Raw genomic sequence first — 23,304 nt, forward strand, 5'->3', positions numbered from 1 at the left:
TCAACTTCCAAGTGCTTCCACAGCTCTCTAAAAAGGATGAAAATGACCAGCTGTCTGCAAGATATATAAATCCTTACATACCCTACTACAGTATACAGTCAGAGCTGAAGAAGCTTCTTGGATGAGAAGGGAATGTCTTCAAAGAAAAAACAAAGTAAGTTCAGTTGCCTACTGAAAAAGTACCTTTGGGACAATTATGACCTGCAAGACTGAGAATCTCTATAGATTCTATTGTAATTAAGTAGCACCGAGACGGGCGAAACACGCGGCTAGAGCGCCTCCCACTTCTCCACCCTCCCTTTAAACCGCCTTTAAAGCCTTCGCCAAAATGGCCGCTCTGTCGGCGGAGAGACTCCGGCACGGGCATGCGCACGCCATAGCTCCGCCCAATTACACCGCGCATGCTCGCCTCGGCTCCGGATAGCCACTCCCAGCATGGCTGCCGTTCGATAGCGGAGGGGCGGGGGAATGAGGCGGATGCAGACGAGTTGACAGGAGCGCGAAGGAAAGAGGTGCCGGCCTTTCCTGTCACAGGTCCCCGTGGACGGCCGGGTTTCAAGATGATTCCCACGGAGGAGGCGTCAGACCGGAGGAGGGAAATAGAAGAGAAGCTCAAGCAGGTGGGCGGGTGGTACGTCTTCTTCCCCGGGTCTTCGGAGACTGTCCCCCGTATCAGTTTTAATCCTTCCCCTCGCCCGGGCTTGGCCTTTTCTTATTTCTCCCCCGGGCGCTGTCTTGAAATCTGGCACGGGAGTTTTGGGGTCCCTCTGCAGTGCTTCTCAATCTTGGCTGCTTTCAGACCGGTGGACTTCAACTCCCAGAATTCTCCACCCAGCAGTTGCTTGCTAGGGAATTCTGGGAGTTGAAGTCCAGCCATCTGAAAGCAGCCAAGGTTAACAAATACTGCGTCTAAGGCAATTGGGGATCCCCCGTCTCTCCAATCACCTCTTGGCTCAGGATCTGGAGAGAGGAAGCTGTGGGGTTAGTTGATTTGTGTCAGTGTGCTGCATACACTCAGTTAATGACGAATTAAATATTGGTCCAAAGAAGAATGATGTCTGTCTCTGCCAGTTAAAGAATCCAGTAGTGGCCTCTCTTTAAATATGAGCAATCCCTGCAGAGGATGCACTTAAGAATACATTGAAATAGGAGAAGGGATACTTATGACTGGATGGTTTAAATGTGGGCTCTCACTTCCTTTTCTTTTGCAATCTGCAAGTAAAATGAAAGCCAGTGGTTTGAAGGCATCAGGCTAGAAAATGGGAAACTTTGAGTTCAAGTCTTCCTTTAACCATGAGAGCCAGCTGAGTGACTTTGGACCAGTCAGCATCCTTCCCCCCTCTCACAGGCTTGTTGTGAGGAAAATAGGAGGAGGAAGGTGTGTTGGATATGTTCACCGCCTTGAGCTATACAGTATTTGTAAAATACAAATGGGATACAAATAAAAAATAATTCCAAAAATTCTTTGTTGTCCTCTCCGTGATGGAATAAAATCATGGCAGAAGTCATTTAGAGTGAAGGGCAGTTGAAATACGTACACCTCTTTTGTATTTTGTCACATAACTTCAGAGAAGTGGTTGAATTAGCCAGCTTGACAGTGAATGAACTTTGAATTAGACAAGGTACTGTTTGTTGACAGAACGTGTGATTTAGGATTGGGAATCAATATATCTTGGAAGGAATTGCATTCCCCTTGAAATGTGAGATTAGCACAATACTTCTTGATAATAAGCTGTCCCTGCATCTTTGGATGGTGATTATGAGGGTAACAACTACAGTAAACAATGTGAATATACCACATTATGATGATTGAAGAGCATTGTTGGCAAGGCTATCTTTGAAGAGAATAATTTCAGTTGATTTAAAATGTGGCAGCTAAGATTGTTAACTGGTATAACTGGTTTCCAGTTGTTTTTCAGGTGCTGTTAAAGTGTTGGCCTTACTTTTTAAACCTCTAAAATTATTTGGATTTGGGTTATCAAGAAGATTGATCTGTTTCATTACACATATTTGTGGATGGGCCGCTTTTGAGAATATGCTTGTTTACAAATATCTATTTATGGATATATATAGAAAAGGGTCCTTCTGTATCTATTCTTAAGTATACAGTGCTTTTCCTTCCAAGCTGTAATTTGTACTACCTTTTTTTTTTACTTCTTAAAAAAAGAAACTTGCTAACTTCTCCAGAATGTTGGAAATCATCTTCTGATACCTTCAGGTATCAGAAACAGCTTCTTTTGATAGAGGAGTATGCTTGGTTCTTCTATTCACCTGCACCCCTTCCCAAAGTTGTAAAGAGAACTTGTTGGTTTATAAATTATTATTTTAAAATTATATTGATATACAGTAAATTCAGGGTATAATTTAGCTAGTAAACTCTGATGTGATATATAAAATGAAAGCATGCTAATCAACAGCCAGATTGGTGGCCAAGTGATAAGGATTTCTACTTTCCCTCTGAATAAGTGTTACATTGTTTGACAATTAAATATTGCTGGGAACTTATATTCATTTCATATTCTGAAATTATTTATTTCGGTGATTGTATGTTTTTTTCCTTCTGTAACATTAGGAAGAGGAAACATTGTCTTTCATTAGAGAAAGTTTAGAGAAAAGTGATCAGCTGACAAGAAATATGGTAAGCTTATATAATTTATGTTTTTTTTTGTGTACAACATGAAATTATCCCAGTAAGCTTCTCTCACATTTCATCTTGACAGGGTTTCATGGCTTCAACGTAATACAAGTTTTGATCTTTCCCTGTTTTTGCTGTGAATATTATCTTGCCTGATGAAAATCTCAGAATGTTGATAATAATTCCAGAATGTTGAGTTGACCCATGAAGATCCTTTCCTAAAGCATGTTGAACATTTTCTAGCATGGCTACATTTTGAATTCTATTGTTTTATTTGATAGAACTGCAAAGTAAAAGCTAATAGTGAAAATGGTTGAAGAAAATGGTCTCAGTTGCCTATAACTGATTCTTCCTTTTTGCTTAGGTTTCAATACTTTCATCGTTTGAAAGCCGTTTGATGAAGCTGGAGAACTCAATTATCCCTGTACATAAGCAAACAGAAAATCTTCAGCGTCTTCAGGAGAATGTGGAGAAGACACTCTTTTGTTTGGATCACATTATAAGTTACTACCATGTAGCAAACGATACAGAGAAGATAATAAGGGAAGGGTAAGTTGATACATAATAACATTGATCTTCTTTAAAAGTTCAGTTTTCTTCCAAACAGAATACTGTAATAGAATAGAATAGAATAGAATTTTTATTGGCCAAGTGTGATTGGACACACAAGGAATTTGTCTTGGTGCATATGCTCTCAACGTACATAAAATAAAATATACATTTGTCAAGAATCATGTGATACAACACTTAATGATTGTCACTTGTTTTGGAAAGTGGCTGAATCAAAACAATATTTTCCAATATATAAGCTTCCCTGTTGTGTGGATTTTTAGTTAGCACATCCCTTCTTAAGAATTCTGGAAGTTGAATTCCATATATCTTGAATTTGTCAATGCAAGAAAACACTGCAATAGAATATTGTTTGGAAACCTAAGCAAAAAAGTTTTAAAAATCCTAACAGAATTAATGGAATGAATGAATGAATGCTGATAGTATTTATCAGCATCATTTTTATTCCTCAATGATGTCTTTGCATAGGTTCCAGAGGTATTCTTAGAAAATCACAATGGGAAATTGTGAGAAACTGCTGTATTTGGTAGTGAATGTACTTGCTTAGCTCAGGACATCTTTGGAATCTTGAGGATGTAAACAATAAGTAGTCTTGCCTGTTTGCCTTCTGATAGAGAACAGCTTTGTGTCTGGCCATATCCATTTTGACAATCATTTTGTGATATCTCCCATAACTTGCTATTCAAATGAACTGAGTAGTGAGGATACAGTATATAGTATATGAACTAACAAAGTAAATAAATAAAAAAAAACATACCCCATGTCAAAAAATGGCTACTCCCCTCCTTATATCTCTACCAGTTACCCAGGCCAGTATTTCAAAGGGAATTTGCCAACTGAAACTTCTGAGTTAACAGTTAATGGTGAAGCAAAGTTTCAGATCTGGTTAATGACAGCAGGCTTCTCTGAGGGGGAATAAACATAATTATTTTCTAGTCTCCAGGAGAAAATGGTAAAAAAAAAATACTGTATAGTTTTGTAGCAATCAGTTGTATGTTGACCTTTCTTCTTCTTTTTTTCATCATAGTCCTACAGGGAGACTGGAAGAATATTTAGGCTGCATGGGTAAAATCCAGAAGGCTGTGGAATATTTTCAAGATAACAATCCTGATAGTCCAGAACTCAATAGAGTGGTATGTAATGTGTTTGAATATGAACGTAAATAAGTCCTGCTAAATCACCATCTATTCCAACTGCAGACAGTTCCATGTCTACTTTAAAAGTAGCTGATATTTGCCCACAGCCCCTGACTACCTTCAAATTAAGCAGGTTTAGGGTAGTGGTGTCCATGCTTCTGACTCTGTGACATGCCAATCATTTCAACCAAACATAGTCACTGAGTAGAGAAAACTTCACATTGGCCAATTGCTGAATTTAATTTCCCTCAGAGAGTCTCCGCTGCTTTGGGAATTAAGCATACTCTTTTCCTTCCTTCATAGGAAAAAGAAACAAACAATATTTTAATCTCAGTCTCAGAATCTGTCTGTCTCTCTCTCACACACATACACAAGCACAAACTCTCTGTCTCCCTCTCTCTGTTTCTCTCTGTGTGTCTGTCTCTCTCTCTCTCTCTGTCTCTCTCTCATAGAAACATAGAAGACTGACGGCAGAAAAAGACCTCATGGTCCATCTAGTCTGCCCTTATACTATTTCCTGTATTTTATCTTACACTGGATATATGTTTATCCCAGGCATGTTTAAATTCAGTTACAGTGGATTTACCAACCACGTCTGCTGGAAGTTTGTTCCAAGGATCTACTACTCTTTCAATAAAATAATATTTTCTCATGTTGCTTTTGATCTTTCCCCCAACTAACTTCAGATTGTGTCCCCTTGTTCTGGTGTTCACTTCCTATTAAAAACACTTCCCTCTGAACCTTATTTAACCCCTTAACATATTTAAATGTTTCGATCATGTCCCCCCTTTTCCTTCTGTCCTCCAGACTATACAGATTGAGTTCATTAAGTCTTTCCTGATACGTTTTATGCTTAAGACCTTCCAGCATTCTTGTAGCCCGTCTTTGGACCCGTTCAATTTTGTCAATATCTTTTTGTAGGTGAGGTCTCCAGAACTGAACACAGTAATCCAAATGTGGTCTCACCAGCGCTCTATATAAGGGGATCACAATCTCCCTCTTCCTGCTTGTTATACCTCTAGCTATGCAGCCAAGCATCCTACTTGCTTTTCCTACTGCCCGACCACACTGCTCACCCATTTTGAGACTGTCAGAAATCACTACCCCTAAATCATTCTCTTCTGAAGTTTTTGCTAACACAGAACTGGCAATGCAATACTCAGATTGAGGATTCCTTTTCCCCAGGTGCATTATTTTACATTTGGAAACATTAAACTGCAGTTTCCATTGCTTTGACCATTTATCTAGTAAAGCTCTCTCTCTCTCTCTCTCTCTCACACACACACACACATACACACTGTCTCTCTGTTTTTCTCTGTCTTTCTCTCTCGCACACACACAAACACTCACTCACTCTGTCTCTGTCACTTTCTCTCTCTCTCTCTCACACACACACACTGTCTCTCTCACCAAGCCATTAATTTCTTCACAAATATTTGTAAGCTTGTATTGAAGGGGAGGGCTTGCAAAGCGGGGTTTTGAGGGAGTAACAACTCACTAAGAAACCTTCCCTGAGTGATGCCTAATCTTACAAATGCATTATCCATAGACTCAAACAATGAGAATTTCATACTGACAAAGCTGCACTTAACTGGATTGAGTGAAATGGAATCCAATGAGAAAGAAAACATCCATGACGGTGGTGTGTTAGAACACAGGTTTCACCTGTATTAGAAGTAAGGGAAGAAAGAGGGAAAAACTGGCTTTCCAAGGGTTGAAAGCAACTACAATATTTGTGTTTTGAAACATCACTATTGGTTTGCCTTGATACCTTGTGACCTTTGGTAGTTTATGTTTAGTTGAGACATAAATTGAGGGATAAAATGGAGTTACATTTTTATTCCTTGCCATGTTTTCTTTAATGGGAAACAAACATTTGTGAGTCAGAATGTTTGAATGTCATGGTTCAGAAGAGCATGATAACTGCAAATCCAGGGTTTGTGTCCTTTACAAAAGATGTTGTTTTAAAATTGAGACACCAAAGCTTTTTAAATAGGAGCTATTGCTGAACTACATGCTGTGTCTGGGTTTGGTTTTGGTTTTTTTGTAAAAAAAATTGATATCCTTTCCTTGCTTGTGTGGTTTGGGCCTATGTTTATCATTTGGGTAACCATACAAATAAGCTATTGTTTTACCACCTTCAAGCTATAATATACAGCTCTAATCTTTTTAAAATGTGTGTTACCTATTCCAGAAATTGCTTTTTGAGAGGGGGAAGGAATCGTTGGAATCTGAATTTCGTAGCCTTATGACCCGGAATTCTAAACCAGTTCCACCAATCCTTATCCTGGATCTGATCACTTTGGATGATGACATAAAGACTCAAGAAGATGTGTCCTTAGAACACCTCCCAGAGAGTGTCCTACAGGACATTATCTGTATTTCTGGTTGGCTAGTGGAGTATGGAAGGAATCAGGGTAAGTTGATTTAGGGATTGTCTATTTTCTAACCTGCCTGGTGGCCCATTTTAATCTGCAAGACTTTTATTATGAATTTAAGTTTTGCCTTTCTATTTTTGTGTTGAGTGATCTTATCTTCTTTGTTTTATTACTTTATTTTGATTTTAGCCATTTGGGCTGTTTATGAACTGCTTTCTGGACTCTGTACAAACAAGTGAAATTAACATTTCCACTGAGCCAGCAATGGCCCTCATGTACTCCAGTGAGACATAAAACGAGTGCCCTTTTGCCTCTGCATCTGTTAGATTCCTGAATAATTTAGTTCTCGTGAATGTTTAAATTTATGACATTAAAATATGTTTCAAATGTATGGTAACAAGCAAGTCATAGGAAGCAAAGTAAAAGCCTAGATTATTAAGTGTGAAAAATTAATAGAATGTGGCATGTATTCTATATATAGAATAGCTACATTATATAGAATGTATTATTTCTTTATTTTTCCCAAAGTTTCATGTCAAAAATTGAAAGATGCAAATTAAATTTATGTAAGTAGAAATTCAACTTGGGGAAAAGGAATCCTCAATCTGAGAATTGCATTGGCAGTTCTGTGTTAGCAAAAACTTCAGAAGAGAAGGATTTAGGGGTAGTGATTTCTGACAGTCTCAGAATGGGTGAGCAGTGTGGTCGGGCAGTAGGAAAAGCAAGTAGGATGCTTGGCTGCATAGCTAGAGGTATAACAAGCAGGAAGAGGGAGATTATGATCCCGCTATATAGAATGCTGGTGAGACCACATTCGGAATACTGTGTTCAGTTCTGGAGACCTCACCTACAAAAAGATATTGACAAAATTGAACGGGTCCAAAGACGGGCTACAAGAATGGTGGAAGGTCTTAAGCATAAAACGTATCAGGAAAGACTTAATGAACTCAATCTGTATAGTCTGGAGGACAGAAGGAAAAGGGGGGACATGATCGAAACATTTAAATATGTTAAAGGGTTAAGTAAAGTTCAGGAGGGAAGTGTTTTTAATAGGAAAGTGAACACAAGAACAAGGGGACACAATCTGAAGTTACTTGGGGGAAAGATCAAAAGCAACGTGAGAAAATATTATTTCACTGAAAGAGTAGTAGATCTTTGGAACAAACTTCCAGCAGACATGTTTGGTAAATCCACAGTAACTGAATTTAAACATGCCTGCGATAAACATATATCCATCGTAAGATGAAATATAGGAAATATTATAAGGGCAGACTAGATGGACCATGAGGTCTTTTTCTGCCGTCAGACTTCTATGTTTCTATGTTTCAAGTAAAATTCTGAGAAAAAATCTCCTCCCCATCTAAGTCCTGCTGAAGCCAGGAGACTATTACTGGTAGCTTGCTATATGATACCACCTTTTAAGAGCCGCGGTGGCACAGTGGTTAGAATTCAGTACTGCAGCTTGAATCTCACCAGGCTCAAGGTTGACTCAACCTGCCATCCTTCTGAGGTGGGTAAAATGAGGACCAAGATGGTTGAGGGCAATACACTGATTCTATAAAACCACTTAGAGAGGGCTGTAAAGCACTGGGAAGCACCGTATACAAGTCTAAGTGCTATTGCTATTTTGGCATCCCGCAAAGCTGAAATCTCTTATTCTGGTCAAAGCAAATGAAGCTTTTATCCATACGTATCTAATTTTAACGCAGCAATCAGAATGCTCATATTTATTGAAATCTAGAAATTTCTTTTCTTTCTTTTTTCTTTTTGTTTTAAATTTCCTTTCTTAGGGATTTTATGTTTTCTTTTATAAACACAATGGCTGAATGAACACATAATTTGAAGCTTTTGGTCCCTGGAATGATACCTGTATGTGCAAACATGCCTGGCAATATCTATCAAGCTTCCCGTCTTACTTGCATGCAGTTTTAATCATTTTCATTAAAATAGCAAATGGGAAATGAGCACGGTGGAATAAGCATCAGCTTCAAGCATAAATGTTAATTTTCAAGCCCCCACAATTATTGTAAAGATATTGATTTGTTTAGATATGCTCTTTGTTGTGCTTCTAAGAAATGGATATATTTTAGTTACCCATGCTCAACATAGCAGCCATTTTGAAAAGAGTTTTATAGCTCTCAAATCTCTATTGGTTCAGAGATGTTTGAGTAATCAATAATCCTGTCTGGATTGTAAATCTTAGTTACAGTGGGTTACAAATTATATTAAAACCAAAGAACTTTATGGCTTGGAAATACATGAACTCCAATAACTGCCAGAATTGTGCAACATTCCCTTGCATGCGATTTTTAGCTTGCTTTAAATTCTAATGTAGATTTTTTAAAATGCTCTAGATAGTTATTTATTGAAGAGAAATTAAGCTACACTGCTCAAAAAAATAAAGGAAACACTTAAACAACAGAATATAACTCCAAGTAAATGAAACTTCTGTGAAATCAAACTGTCCACTTAGGAAGCAACACTGATTGACAATCAATTTCACATGCTATTGTGCACATTCAACTTTGTACAGAACAAAGTATTCAATGAGAATATTTCATTCATTCAGATCTAGGATGTGCTATTTGAGTGTTCGCTTTATTTTTTTGAGCAGTATAATACCAAAAATAGAGATGATTTAAAATGTGACATGAGAAATTATGCTAATTTCAGCTTCTGCCTCTTTTGTATTCACCTATGAAAAGTTGAGAATTTCATGGAGAAAATAGGAAGGAGCAAATGGAAGAGGATTCAGATCTCCAGAGCAGTTTTCTGACATAAGCAAACTCCAGCTTTTTGTGACTAGTTTTCAAAATTACCAGCCCAGAGAGAGTTGCAGCCACACACATCTGGGTTTCCAAACCAGGAAATGTTGTTTTAAATATGGATGAAGCTGGGAAGTCAGGAACAGTAAGAAACACTGCTAGGCATTTCTGGTTATAACAGAAAAAACACCAAATGAAGGAATAAAATTATTTCTTAATTCATTTGTTTTGTGTGTGACATGAACTACCGTATATTTACTTGAAAATTCTGTGTTAAGATAAGGGGATTGTTTGCATGGGGTTAACTGTCAGAATTATTTGACCAAATTGGCATTGTTTGAGCTCCATTCATGTGAAGAGCTACAGAATAAGAAAAATCGTAAAACTTCTCAGTTTATTTCCATATTAACAATCCTTTTCTTAAGATTGGTTCTTGTTGATAACATAGGGCTACTTCACTCAATATAAATGGGCATCCCCCAGACAACACTGATGTCCTTGGTGTAATCCTTTCAATCCGGAAGCACCTTAAACAGTACCTCTGACATGAATGGGATTCAATATAAATTAGCAGCAGAAGATAAATTAGCAGTACAGCAGTACCTGGGGGTCGGGACCCCTTTGGGGGGTCAAATGATTATTTCACAGGAGTCGCCTAAGACCATGGGTAAAGACAAATTTCCCATGGCGTTAGGAACTAAAGCTTCTATTCTGGCACCATGGGACATATTTTTACAATCTGACCAATCAGGTGTTTACAGTGGGGGTGTCCCTCTAATCTTCCTGCCAATCAGCTTAAAGCTCTGTTGGGAGAATTGGTGCTAAACTTATGGATGGGGGTCACCACAACGTGAGGAAGTGTATTAAGGGGTCGTGGCATTAGAAAGGTTGAGAACCACTGCGTCTAGTATATCCATTACAAATTACATAAATTTGAATCCACATTTAATTAATTGATTTACTTTCCTTGGAAATGAATTGAATTTAAATTGTCACAAAGATGTCCATTGTTCATTCTGGGGTATTTTTTTCCCTAGAAATCAGAGGTAAATGCCACTCTCCTGCAAGATGTCACAATTTTATCTGACCTAAGAATGCTACAAATGGCTATAAAAGTAGGCAAGTTGCCGAATGCCCAAAATCCAGTCACCTGATTGCAGGGGGAGAAATTTTGAATTTAGGTAGTAAGTCTTTTTTCCAAGATCTGTTGTAATTTTGAACAGTCACTAAGTGATGAGTCATAAATTGAGGACTGCCTGTAATAATTTAATCTGGGAATTTGCCATCACATTCAGATAAACGGGATGAAGACTAGAGAATTAATCTTTATAAAGTGGAATAGAAGTGACTTAAATAAACTAATAGGTCCCATGAAAGGGACTATGGAAATTTGGAAAAAATGCCAGGGGAAAATAGGATTATATAAATCAAAACTGTCATCAATTTATGTAATAAATAAAGATAATGAAATAAATTTAAATAGGGGTATAGGAGAGTTGAAGGCAAGAGGGATAACTAAGATAGAACAGTTATATGAGAAAGATGGGAGGCCAAGTAGAAACCGTATAGAATGGTGGTTAGGTAAGGGAAGATGGCTACAAATAAATGCAATATGTAAATATTTGAATGAAAGGGAGAATAAAGAAGTTTTTGTAATATGTTTTAAAATGACCATTTTAAGTATACAATTCCCATATCTTCTAATGCTTGAAGTTGTGATTGATTTGGCTAAATTTAATTCTGCCACCCCTTTAACCATCCTGGAACAGCACTGGATGAAGTAGACTAGTGGTCCCTGTAGGGCAGTGCTTCTCAATTATTTTCTGTTACGTGCCCCCTAGGAAGAAATAAACATTTCGCACGCCCCAAACTCTCTGCCCAACCTGCTACCCCTAAATTGTGCCCCACCACGAGACACAAGTCCTACCTGACACTTGTACCGGTACCTCCTTTGTGTTCCTTGGTGTTGTGTCCAGGGCAGCTTGTTCTAAAAGAAATTTCATTTTGCAAGTTAAACTTCTCAATCTCAGGAGACATTTTCTTTTAGAATGGGCTGCCCTGGACACAACACTAAGGAATGCGACAGAGGTGCCGGTACAAGTGTCAGATAGGACGTGCATCCTATTCCCTGCGGCAAAACCCCCCACATTCCCCGGCGTGATGTGTCCCCCTGGCATCGCTCCACGCCTCCCCAGGGGGGCATGCCTCACTATTTGAGAAGCACTGCTCTAGGGTAAGAAAATCTGACCATTTCAGTAAACCAACATTTCTACTGTTACAAAACCAACACAACTTTGGTTCTCAAAAATGAAACTCTAATTTGGCTGTAGGTGATTGTTGTGGTGTTCCGTCATGCAACTGAACCACGAACTGAATTCAGATTGTTCCCAGAGATGGCTCCATGCCTTTTGTTCCTAATTGTTGATTGCCTCCCTTGCAGCCTAGCTGAAAGGAGCCCTCTAAATATTCTGATGGGTCTGTTTTGGGTGAATTGGTTTGTCTTCATTTCTTTGCGGTACAGGTTTTAACTGCCTGTGTGAGGAGAAGCAGCTACCTGCAGGAGTCCAGAAGGGAAGCCTAAGGAACAGAGCCATTTCTCACACCAGCATAGTTTCTAGAAACATAGAAGACTGACGGCAGAAAAAGACCTCATGGTCCATCTAGTCTGCCCTTATACTATTTCCTGTGTTTTATCTTAGGATGGATATTTGTTTATCCCAGGCATGTTTAAATTCTAGGGAGAGCTTTGTAGAGCGAGCATTCAGAGAATTAGAGCACAGCTCTAGTAACGAATCCCAGCGACCGGTTAGGTCCCACAGAGTCGGTCTTCTTCGGGTCCCATCAACTAAACAATGTTGTCTGGCGGGACCCAGGGGAAAAGCCTTCTCTGTGGTGGCCCCGACCCTCTGGAACCAGCTCCCCCCGGAGATCAGAATTGCCCCCACCCTCCTTGCCTTTCATAAGCTCCTTAAAACCCACCTCTGTCGTCAGGTTTGGGGGAACTGAACTACCCTTTCCCCCCTAGGCCTATACAATTTATGCATGGTATGTTTGTGTGTATGTTTGGTTTTAATAAGGGTTTTTTAATTATTTTAAACATTAGATTTGTTACATGCTGTTTATTACTGTTGTTAGCCGCCCCAAGTCTACAGAGAGGGGTGGCATACAAATAAACAAACAAACAAACAAACAAACAAACAAATGTAGGAGACTGATATTTAAAAGGCATAAGGGAATTTTTGAAAAGGCAAAATGAACTCTGCATGCTTTGAAAACTGTTTGTTGGTATGTCTCATGTAAGTGCACAAGGCTTGGCTTCTGAAAGGATTGCTGAATTGCTTCTTCCAACATCCCAGATTGTTAGCTATATTGTTTAGGGCAGAGTTCTTAAAACTTGGCAACTTTAAGACGTGTGGACTTCAACTCCTGGAATTCTGAGAGTTGAAGTCCACAAGTTTTAAAGTTGCCAAGTTTGGGGACCCCAGTTTAGGGCTACTGGGATTCATAGTTCAGCAACATCTGGAGAATTGCACATTGTGTACACTTGAATAAGTCATCTTTGGCAGTGGCAATTGTACTAAAGTCAGTATTTTAAAAGGAATAAAAATGTTCAGACTTTGTTTGATTGGTCTAATTTTAAATATGGTGCCTTTTACAAACTGATATTTGCTAACTTGGTATTTTCTAATCAAGCTTCATAGATATAGTTTACTTCAAATTGATATTGGGATGTAATGATGGTTTTTTTCTTTCTTTTTATTTATAAAGCAATGCATTTAAATAAATAGACATTTCCTAAACAAATTTGTTTGTATTTATATGAATTTATATTTGTTTTGAAAAACTGAAATAGTTTGAGAGTGTGGTTTCTTTTTCCAACAAGCATAATCCAATTTACTGAAACTGATGAGCAATTTTTCTGTTACATTATTGTGCTATCAGTATTTTGGAGCACTAACAAAAATGAAGTCTGCTTTGTAATGTGAATTATTTTTTTTATAGACTTCATGAATGTTTACTACCAGATCCGTTCCAGCCAGCTGGACCGTTCTATCAAAGGGCTAAAGGAGCATTTTCGTAAGAATAGTTCTTCCTCTAACATCCCATACTCTCCTGCAGTTCAGAACAAGAGGAAAGACACGCCCACCAAAAAACCAATAAAAAGACCAGGTTAGTGTGAAACTTCAGATTATAATTTCTGTCTGATTGTCTTGGAACATCAAAGCCAGGCCATTTTACTTGCTTTTTAATCAATATAGTTTGAGGAGGGAAAAAATAACTTTGTTTTAGGGTTAGTATTTCATCCCAGGTTATTTGATAGATTGCTTAAATGTCCAAGTAAATATAGAAATCTTACAAAAAAAAAAATAACAGGCAAATGGTGGGATGTAGAAATGTAATTCCTTGCAATAGTGCTGGTCCAAGGCTAAAACATTACACCAATCCCATAAGAACACCTTCTTTATCTTTTCCTGTGATGTCCTGTCCTTCAAGGTTTCCTTAAACCAAATATCTCGACCCAGGGGCTTAGTTGCAGTGTGTGTTAATGTATGAACAGAGTAATCCTTGTTCACCAAGGTTATGCATACACAGAAACGTTTATATTGAGATTAGTTGTGAATAATATTCAGCCACACACCAATATACGAACTTGAATTAAAATTTACTTTGAGAAATAACATATTCAGATAAACAGTCTAAAGCAGGGGTAGGCAAAGTTGGCTCTTCTATGACATCTGGATTTCAACTGCCAGAATTCCAGAACCAGCATGATTGGCTCAGGAATTCTAGGAGTTGAAGTCCACATGTCATAGGAGAGCCAACTTCTCCTAACCCTGGTCTAAAGTCATACACATAATAAGTCACAATAACAATCCAACTATTATTAAGTACATACCGGTAGTCTTTCTTACCAGTTGTCTTTGTCATAATCAATATAAGGGCAGACTAGATGGACCATGAGGTCTTTTTCTGCCGTAACAAAGATGTCGAGCCTAAACACATTTTAGCCGATATACATAACTACGATACAGAGAGATTGCAGAGCGGTGAGTAGCCATTAACAGTAAGAAGTTTAGACAAAGTGAAACAGAGAGTGTGATTCAAGGAAAAAAGCTATAAACTCTAGTTCCCTCTTGTGGCAGTCTGCAACACCTGCAGCCAATATATTGCCAACCCAACAGTAATGGACAGAGTCCTAACAGTATGGCTCCTATAGATGACTATTCATAGGTTAATAATGGATGTGGCTAATCACAAAGCACTGATTTCACTGAAAGGCAAAGCAAGGAAGCTAAATAAGTAGCTGGATATTACGTGCCCAACTGGAATGAAATTTTATATTGGCATTACCAATCACTAGGCATGCAGAGCTTTAGTCTAGGCTAAATCCACATTTCCAAAGAAATCAATTGCAGCCCTTTTCTGTATTGCGGCCAAGAAAACGTCATGTATCAGCAGAAGTCAAGCTTCTTTGAAAGAGATTTCACTTTTCAGATTCAAAGCCTGAACGCAAGATGGAAATGAAATCTGATTTATGATATAACAAGGATTCTATGGAACCAGTAGCTTACACTTTCTCATAATCCACATTCTCAGTTGACCCAAAGTCTGCTCATTCAGTCACTCATTCCACTCTTCCTTTTATAATCCTCTCTGCCAAGCTCACTCTTCTCTTCTTCATTCTTCTCTTCTCTTCTTCTCCTGCCATGTTGCTCACAGATGTGTACAAACCCATATCCTCCCCTCTCTCCTCAAATAACTTCATCATTTTCTCCACCACTCCTTTTCTTTATCTTTCTATCTCAGTCCTGTCTGTATTAGGCCTCTCTCCCATCATTCTGATGATCTAAAGCCATTGTACAGCAGGCATCTATTCTCTTTGTAAGACTTTTTTCTCTGCAATTGATCATTGGAGCAAGGGCCTTAATTTTACCACTTTCTGAAATTTAACTCTTAACTTTTAATTTATTTTCAGTTATGCATTTTAAAAAGCAATCTCTTTAAGTCTGTTTTTTTGAGTGTTGATTTTTATTAAGATTCTCTTTTAGCTACTCTAGTGCAGATCGCTTCATATAATTAATTTAGAGCATAGCTGATAATTAAATAGAAAGTGTTAGAGAAGGCAATAATTAAGGCCCCCATCATAACACTTTCTTACCTTTGATAAAATAAATTTGCAACGTACTGTTTCAGAAGGAATGACCTGCAGAATGAAACTGTGAATTATAGAAGACATAGATGAATAGGGGGTTGTAGAACACTCAAGTTAAATTGTCATCAATATTTTGAAAAGTTTTTAAAAATGTTTCATTACATCATTGACAGTCTACATCCCAGGTATGTATTATGTGTGTCCATTTGCAGCTTCTCAGAATGAATTATTGCATCTTGTAATATATGCAATTTCAGACTATTATACTTCTGCTACCAAAGGGAATGCTTGGCAAACCACAGTTGGTTCTCTCAAAACTATAAAAAAAATTTCCTGAAAGCTGGCCAGTACTGAGACAAGAAAGAGTGGCAAATATCTGTAGTTTGATCTGCAGGATGAGGGTAAAGGTTTGTTCTCTGAGCTCGTGGGATGGTTTCCGAACATTTCATTACCAGGATAGGTAAAATCTTCAGTGGAGTGTAGGGGATGTTAGTGTCCTTCTATTTATAAGGGCTATGTGTGAGCAGTAGGTGTCCTGGCAAGACCTACTGACCACACAAAGCTCTTATAAACAGAAGAACACTAACACTGACGTCCCCTAAACTCCACTGAAGATGTTACCTAGCCTGGTAACGAAACGTTCAGAAACCAACCCACAAGCTCAAAGAATTAATCTTCACCCTCACAAAGCAAGAAGACTGGGGATAAAGACATCTACAACAGTCAACTTCACATATGTGCATCTTTGTCAATTTCTCAAATGTGCCTTGCTTCCTGCCATACCTATAGAGCAATTTATTGAACTAAAAGTTTCCCCTACTTTCTCCCAGTATCTGAAATGACAAGTGCTATCAGAAAGGGCATACTAATTCCTCTGGTGTGTCATACAGTAGATTCACAGAATTCTGCTTTTGACATTTCCAACCAGGAAAACATCTCATGCCTGAAGTGGAGAGCCACTTCAGTGGACGAAATAGGACTAATTCCCACATTTTAAAAAAATTGTCAGATGTGGTAAGCCACTTGCCCATAACACCTATAATGAAACAATTGCCTCTCATATGCTGGGCATGCAGCATTTTGAATTGATCTATTTGGAAGAATAACTATGTATGTATGTATCTAAAAGAGCATGACAGCAGAGCAATCTGACAAAATAATGGAAGATAATTGTGCCTTCGTAATTATTTGGTAGATAAGAAATCTATTTCCCAGACATGATTCAGCTCTCAAGGGCAGTTCTAGAGGGGAAATTCTAATGTCTGTCAAATTGTCGCTATTGGTTTCTTTTGTTGGAATGCAATCATCCCTTATTTTGTCTTCTATCCATCTTGAATGATAGGCGAGCAAATAACTATTCCATTTTCTATAAATGTTAAATCCTCTCCTCCCAGTCAGTTTTAAACTTCTGAGTTCCATTCCATGGTTTTAATAGTGGTGTATCATAAAGCGAACGAAATAAACTGACAACCTATAAAGCTGTGCTGCAGAAAAGTAAGATTCTAGTATGCAAGTGAAATATTTCCATCAAAAGGTAACTGGGTTTTTTTTTGGAGAGCTTGGTTTTGATATGGAAGCTACATATTTAATATTGTGGTGGCCCATGCTTGTAATCAAAGTGCAAAGTAAGAGTATAGGGAAACTTCCCTCATGTAAAGAAATCGTAAATTATGTTCAATAATTGTTTGTAAACTTAAGATCAGTTAGTTAAAAAACTAAATCAAACCAAATCTCTAATTTGTCAGAATTAAAATTGATACCTCCACCCCAAGCAGAAAATGATTTCTGTAGAAACCTCTGTGGACCCATTCTTAAAAGATGTCCCTTCCTCCAGAGAAGTCCAGTTTAGTCTTCCATTCTAGGCTTGGTACAATTGTTCCAGTTTTACCTTCCTGCTGGTGAATGCTAACAAATCTTCTGCAGAAAAATCATTGAATGCTTCCAGGATGCTTGCATGGCAGCAGTTTTCTGAGGACAGCTGGGTAAGATGAGAAGCAACAGCTTGTTCCTCCTCTCCTGTTTGATCACTGCTTCTACCTTGAATATGATGCCTTCATTAGTAACCCCCAGGGTGGCCCACTTGGTTCAAAAGTGCCTAATCAAGAGAAATAAATCTAGAACAAAGGCATTTGACTTCCAATAGAATCCATCAAGGCATAATTAGGATGCTAAGTACTCTGCTCTTCAGTAGCACAGAATTAATACCCAGCAGCACTTAGTGTGTCTGGAGATAAACATGGTTAATTGTTCTTATGCAAATGGGAGGAGGATGCTAAGACATGAAGGGTCCTTATCTGCGGAGAGCATGGAGCATGGCTAACATTGCAGTCTTGCATTGGGATTAGCTCATGCTGATGCTGGCTGCATGCATAATAGCTAAACTTGCATTGAGGTTACCAACAAAAAAGGGAAGTTTTTCAGTTATGGGAGAAATAAAGACAGATGCATCTTAATGTGCCATCAGTCACCTAGAAGAACACTAGACATGTTTTTATTAATATAAGCAATCTCACAATTTATTGCAAATCTTAATCTTTTTGACTTGGGCAGTCTTTATAAGTCCTGTGTAAAGAAAGCCCAATATTTGGAGCATTGTTTGAAGTAGTCTAAATATAATACCTATGAATTGCGATACTAGATTAAAGGTACTTTAAAAAGAATTCTTAGGATTCTTGTCAGAAAATAACATTTAATGAGGCCCAAGTTTAATATAGATGTCATGTAATTTTCTTCCTATTGTAAATCAGCTTCAAGGACAGTAACTAATATCATATTTATGCCCTATTGGTAACTTTGTTCCTTCCTATTTTATTTATTTTGTTTCATTATCTTGGCACTTTATAATATACAGTGTTCCCTCGATTTTCGCGGGGGATGCGTTCCGAGACTGCCCGCAAAAGTCGGATTTCTGCGAAGTAGAGATGCGGAAGTAAATACATTTTTGGCTATGAACAGTATCACACTTTAAACCCCTAAATTACCATTTCCCATTCCCTTAGCAACCATTTACTCATTGTTATTACTCGTACTCACCATTAAATAAGACACTTAGTGATTCTGATATTTATAAACATTTATTAACAATATTTTTTTTTGCGATAACAACGCTGATTGGTCGAGATTTTGGCCAATCAGCAATGGCAGACAAAAGTTTGGCGATGATATATGACGTCATTGGGTGGAAAAAACCGTGGCATAGAAAAAAACCCGCGAAGTATTTTTTAATTAATATTTTTTGAAAAACCGTGGTATAGGATATTCGCGAAGTTTGAACCCATGAAAAGCGAGGGAACACTGTACTCTGATTTGCCTTTATACCATATAAATCTTTCACCTTTTGTACACGATCCTGAATGGATGAAATATGTGAATTGAATTAAAATAGCACACTTTAGAAGTTATGTTTGCTTTCCATGATGTACATTTCATTTATACACTCCATTTATGGTCATTGTGTGTGTTTTTAAAAAAAAATTTACTTTGATACCAAATATTTTTACTTTCTATGTAGCACATTCCACTTGAACCAGATGTAGTATAGGAGTGAGAGAGATTCCTTATGCCACTCCTATATCATATGTATACTGCAGTGTCTCTCTAGTGTCAGGATGTTGGGATTGTCTTGTTTTGTTGTGTTTTGGCAGGTGCATTTTGTTAATTATGTGTTTAAAAATATTCTCTGCTCCCATTAAATATTTATAAAAGTTTTTTTTAAAAAATATTTCCAGTTTTTTCAATTTTGGGAGGGTGTACCTATAGTAGTTTTCTATGAAATAACAACTAAGGCCCAGAGAAATATATGGCATTTGTGTATCCCAGCCTGTGCTCTGCTTCCATTATTTATTTTGTTGCATGTTTACTAATGCTTCTCATGTTAAACAAGATTTATTTATAGAGTGACATGTTAATACTTTCTCTTTTGTGCTTTTTTCAGTGTTTCTAAGTTGCAACATCCTGCTTCGGCCAGTTTAATGCTCTCTTATTCAAAAAATATTTATTTTGCTGTAATTGTACTTTTGAATAAATGAAGATCAAAGTCCTGGGTTGGGGAGGAAAACAGCTGAACGTCTTGTCCCTTTTTTTTACTTTTTATTGCTAGGAAGGGGGTGAGATGTGAAGTGACCTATTAAATTACCTCTTAGTTTCTTCGGACGAGTGCTCGGCTTTTCTTGGTGCTTGCCCTGTTTTGTATAGATCAAGCTGTCTCTTTACTTCCTCTTTATCATGCTCTGTCATGCTCTGAGAATCATGCTCTATCCATGCTGAGAATGCTCAGGAATAACACCAGTTTTCTTTATTTGGTCAAGTGTTTCTGGGAGAAACAAATGGATGTCTGTGTTTGTGTGTGACCTTGAAAGTCAACTTTCATTGAGGAATCCAGTAAAATGCTGTGAAATCTCAGTTTTGTTAATGACTATTTGCTTAGAAAAGGGGTGTCAAACTTACACCGCCAAGTCGTCGTCATGTGACGTATTGCAACTTTTCCCCCTTTGCTAAACCAGGGGTGGGCGAGGCCAGTGCGTGACACATCCAGCCTATGGACTGCGAGTTCGACACCCCTGGCTTAGAAAATGAATATTCTGAGTCTTTCCTTTTATGGTACATAAAGCCTAAAAAATTAGGTAGTTTCTTCTAAACCGATTCAGCATCAGCTAAAGATGATGATTGGCCTCTTTACTTACTTGTCAATTATCTGTAAACATTGCACACATTGCCCAGTTTCTTTTCTCATAATACTTGCAGTTAAAATGGGGAAGAGAATCCTAGAGTACATAGTAGATGTATCTAACGTGAGGCCTAATGCAATTACAGTGATACCTGGTCTTACAAACCCCTCGTCATACAAACTTTTCTTGATACAAACCTGGGGTTTAAGATTTTTTTGCCTCTTCTTCCAAACTATTTTCACCTTACAAACCCAAGCCGCCACCACTGGGATGCTCCACCTCCAGACTTCTGTTGCCAGCGAAGTGCCCGTTTTTGCACTGCTGGGATTCCCCTGAGGCTCTCCTCCATGGGAAACACCACCTCCGGACTTCAGTGTTTTTGCGATGCTGCAGGGGAATCCCAGCAGTGCAAAAACAGGCGCTTCGCTGGCAACGGAAGTCCGGAGGTGGGGTTTCCCAGTGAGGGGAGCCTCAGCGAAATTGCAGCATCACAAAAACATGGAAGTCCGGAGGTGGGGTTTTCCATGGAGGGGAGCCTCAGGGGAATCCCAGCAGCTCAAAAACGGGCACTTCGGCTGGCAAAAGAGGTGAGTTTTGGGCTTGCATGCATTAATTGCTTTTCCATTGATTCCTATGGGAAACATTGTTTCGTCTTACAAACTTTTCACCTTACAAACCTCATCTCGGAACCAATTAAGTTCGTAAGATGAGGTATCACTGTAGTTAACTTCCTCTTCATTCACACAGAGAAACTCTTTGGCACGAGGGGTCTATTTTCCACGCTTGTGCTCTCAAACATCAGCTAAAATAGGTCACTGACAAACGGCTTCACTAACAGCAGACCAGTTGCAACCAGATGCCTGCAAAGTACCTCTTTTTACAAAAAAGTGAGGAATAAGTTAGTCAAAGCAATTATATCCTCCCCTCCCCATGGCTACTGTAAAATATGCAGTATAGATGACATCTACAAAATCATCACCAAGCCAAAGTTTTAACCTTGGAGTAAATTTGCCTTCTCAGTCTCCCCCAAAAGCTTCCCTAAAGGGTTGCATCTGACCCAGATAAAGAGACCAACTGATAGATGGAGAAGGCAAGCCCCAGTGAAAGCAGAGCAAACGGGAATGCTCAGTTCATGGTTCCCACCTGCTTCATTTCTGTAGTTAGAAGACTGACTCTGACACTGCTGTCCACAGTAATGTTTTTTCAAGGACAGACAAACAGGGCCTTGAACCAGACAGCAGGATTTATTTATTAGTATATTTTTTGTAACACTTCTATAGCTATATATTACTAAAATCCTTCAGACATTCATATGTATGTGTGTAAGATATTTTTGCTGATAATGAAAATGTAGTTCAAAAGAACTTGATAAAAAAATCACACACACACACGTGTATATATATGTGTGTGTATGTATATATGTGTGTGTGTATGAGATTCCTTGACAGATCTCAAGAAAGCTAACAAAGCAGGGTTATATATACTGCTCAAAAAAATAAAGGGAACACTCAAAGAACACATCCTAGATCTGAATGAATGAAATATTCTCATTGAATACTTTGTTCTGTACAAAGTTGAATGTGCACAACAGCATGTGAAATTGACTGTCAATCAGTGTTGCTTCCTAAGTGGACAGTTTGATTTTACAGAAGTTTGATTTACTTGAGTTATATTGTGTTGTTTAAGTGTTCCCTTTATTTTTTTGAGCAGTGTATATGGATGGACCAAGTACTAGGAAACTGGAAATTGAAAATAATATCCTAGTGGAAGACAATATCAAGGCACTTTTATGTTCCTGCTAAAAGAAACCCCAAATATCCAGGTACCCTTCAGAAGCTGATTTTGACTAATGGAAGTGCATGTATACATGCACACACACACACCTGATGTAAATTAAAACAATACTTAACAACTGTATTTTAGTTAATGCCTTTATCATGAAAATGTCCTCCAACTATTCTGTGGCAAATCAGGATTCAAATATGACTCCTGGAATGATTGTTCCGTGCTTTTATCCTTCCCAAGCTATGCAATATATAGTTGAACTAGAGCAGGGATGTCAAACTCGCAGCGTCACATACTGGCCCCTCCCCTGTCCGGTTTAGCGAAGGAAAAAGTCCCAATATGTCACATGACACCGCGAGTTTGACACCCCTGGACTACAAGATTCCAGTGGCTTGGACAGCATTTCAAGCTAAGTTCATATTGAGAAACTCTAAACAATCTCTTAAAGGAAACCAGCAATTATATTACAAGGGTATATGGCAAGAGAGTTTTGACACACACACACACATATATATGTAGAGTGGAGCATTCTCACGGTTGGCTAGTGCTCTGACCCTTGATTTGGAGGCCCAGGTGCTGGTGGAGGATTGCTTGGTGTTTTTGTTTCTCATTCACTTCCAAGGTCTCTTTGTCTCTCCTTTCTTATGGTTCTGGTGACAGGCACGATCCGTAAGGCTCAGAACCTTCTGAAACAATATTCTCAGCAGTGTCTAGATGGGAAAAAGGGGGCCTCTAACCTCATTCCTATAGAAGGTAATCACTTCTTTCTCTTTTTCTCACTCTTGGGTCCTAACTTGGGTTTTGGATTTCTATATGCAAGGCTTCTGTTAGCCTTTAGCCTCCGCTGATGGGATGCCTTCTGGTCCCGCTAGAAATAACAGAGCTTGTTTAAGAATTTTTTTTTAAAAGCAAGAATCAAAAAGATGAATATAAAAGAGTAGCGGATAATTGTTTACGCAGCTTGGATGCTTATTGAATCCATCTAAATTTAGGGATACTGATTCCGTGATGCAGTTTGATTGGCTAACAGAAGTTCCGTGGTCGCTTGCGGACTTTTTCCTTCACATTCTATTCTTGTATTCTTCATCTGCAAAGGTAGCAGCCCTTTCAACCTTGATTAGATCAAGATTGTTCAACTGAGGTGCCACTTCACGCTAGCCCTTCCTCCTCCCAGGGAGCCCATGTTGAAAATCAAGCCAAAAGCCGTTGAAAAT

The 23,304-nt window shown here is 38.4% G+C and overlaps 1 protein-coding gene across 3 annotated transcripts in view; it reads left to right on the forward strand.

The window, feature by feature from the left end:
* Positions 1-375: 375 nt before the first annotated feature.
* Positions 376-23,304, forward strand: part of EXOC7 (exocyst complex component 7) — a 53,527-nt gene continuing 30,598 nt past the window's right edge. Inside the window, exons 1-7 of one of the 3 annotated variants that reach the window (XM_070739863.1) lie at positions 376-620; positions 2,573-2,638; positions 3,000-3,184; positions 4,233-4,338; positions 6,536-6,758; positions 13,487-13,654; positions 22,751-22,843. In XM_070739863.1, the coding sequence (XP_070595964.1) occupies positions 402-620; positions 2,573-2,638; positions 3,000-3,184; positions 4,233-4,338; positions 6,536-6,758; positions 13,487-13,654; positions 22,751-22,843 (1,060 nt within the window). In that variant the 5' untranslated portion in view covers positions 376-401. The remainder of the gene's footprint in view (positions 621-2,572; positions 2,639-2,999; positions 3,185-4,232; positions 4,339-6,535; positions 6,759-13,486; positions 13,655-22,750; positions 22,844-23,304) is intronic. The other 2 variants (XM_070739860.1, XM_070739861.1) reach the window with 2 other exon arrangements.

Source organism: Erythrolamprus reginae, chromosome 2 (assembly GCF_031021105.1).
Source record: "Erythrolamprus reginae isolate rEryReg1 chromosome 2, rEryReg1.hap1, whole genome shotgun sequence".
Classification (NCBI taxonomy): Eukaryota; Metazoa; Chordata; class Lepidosauria; order Squamata; family Dipsadidae; genus Erythrolamprus; species Erythrolamprus reginae.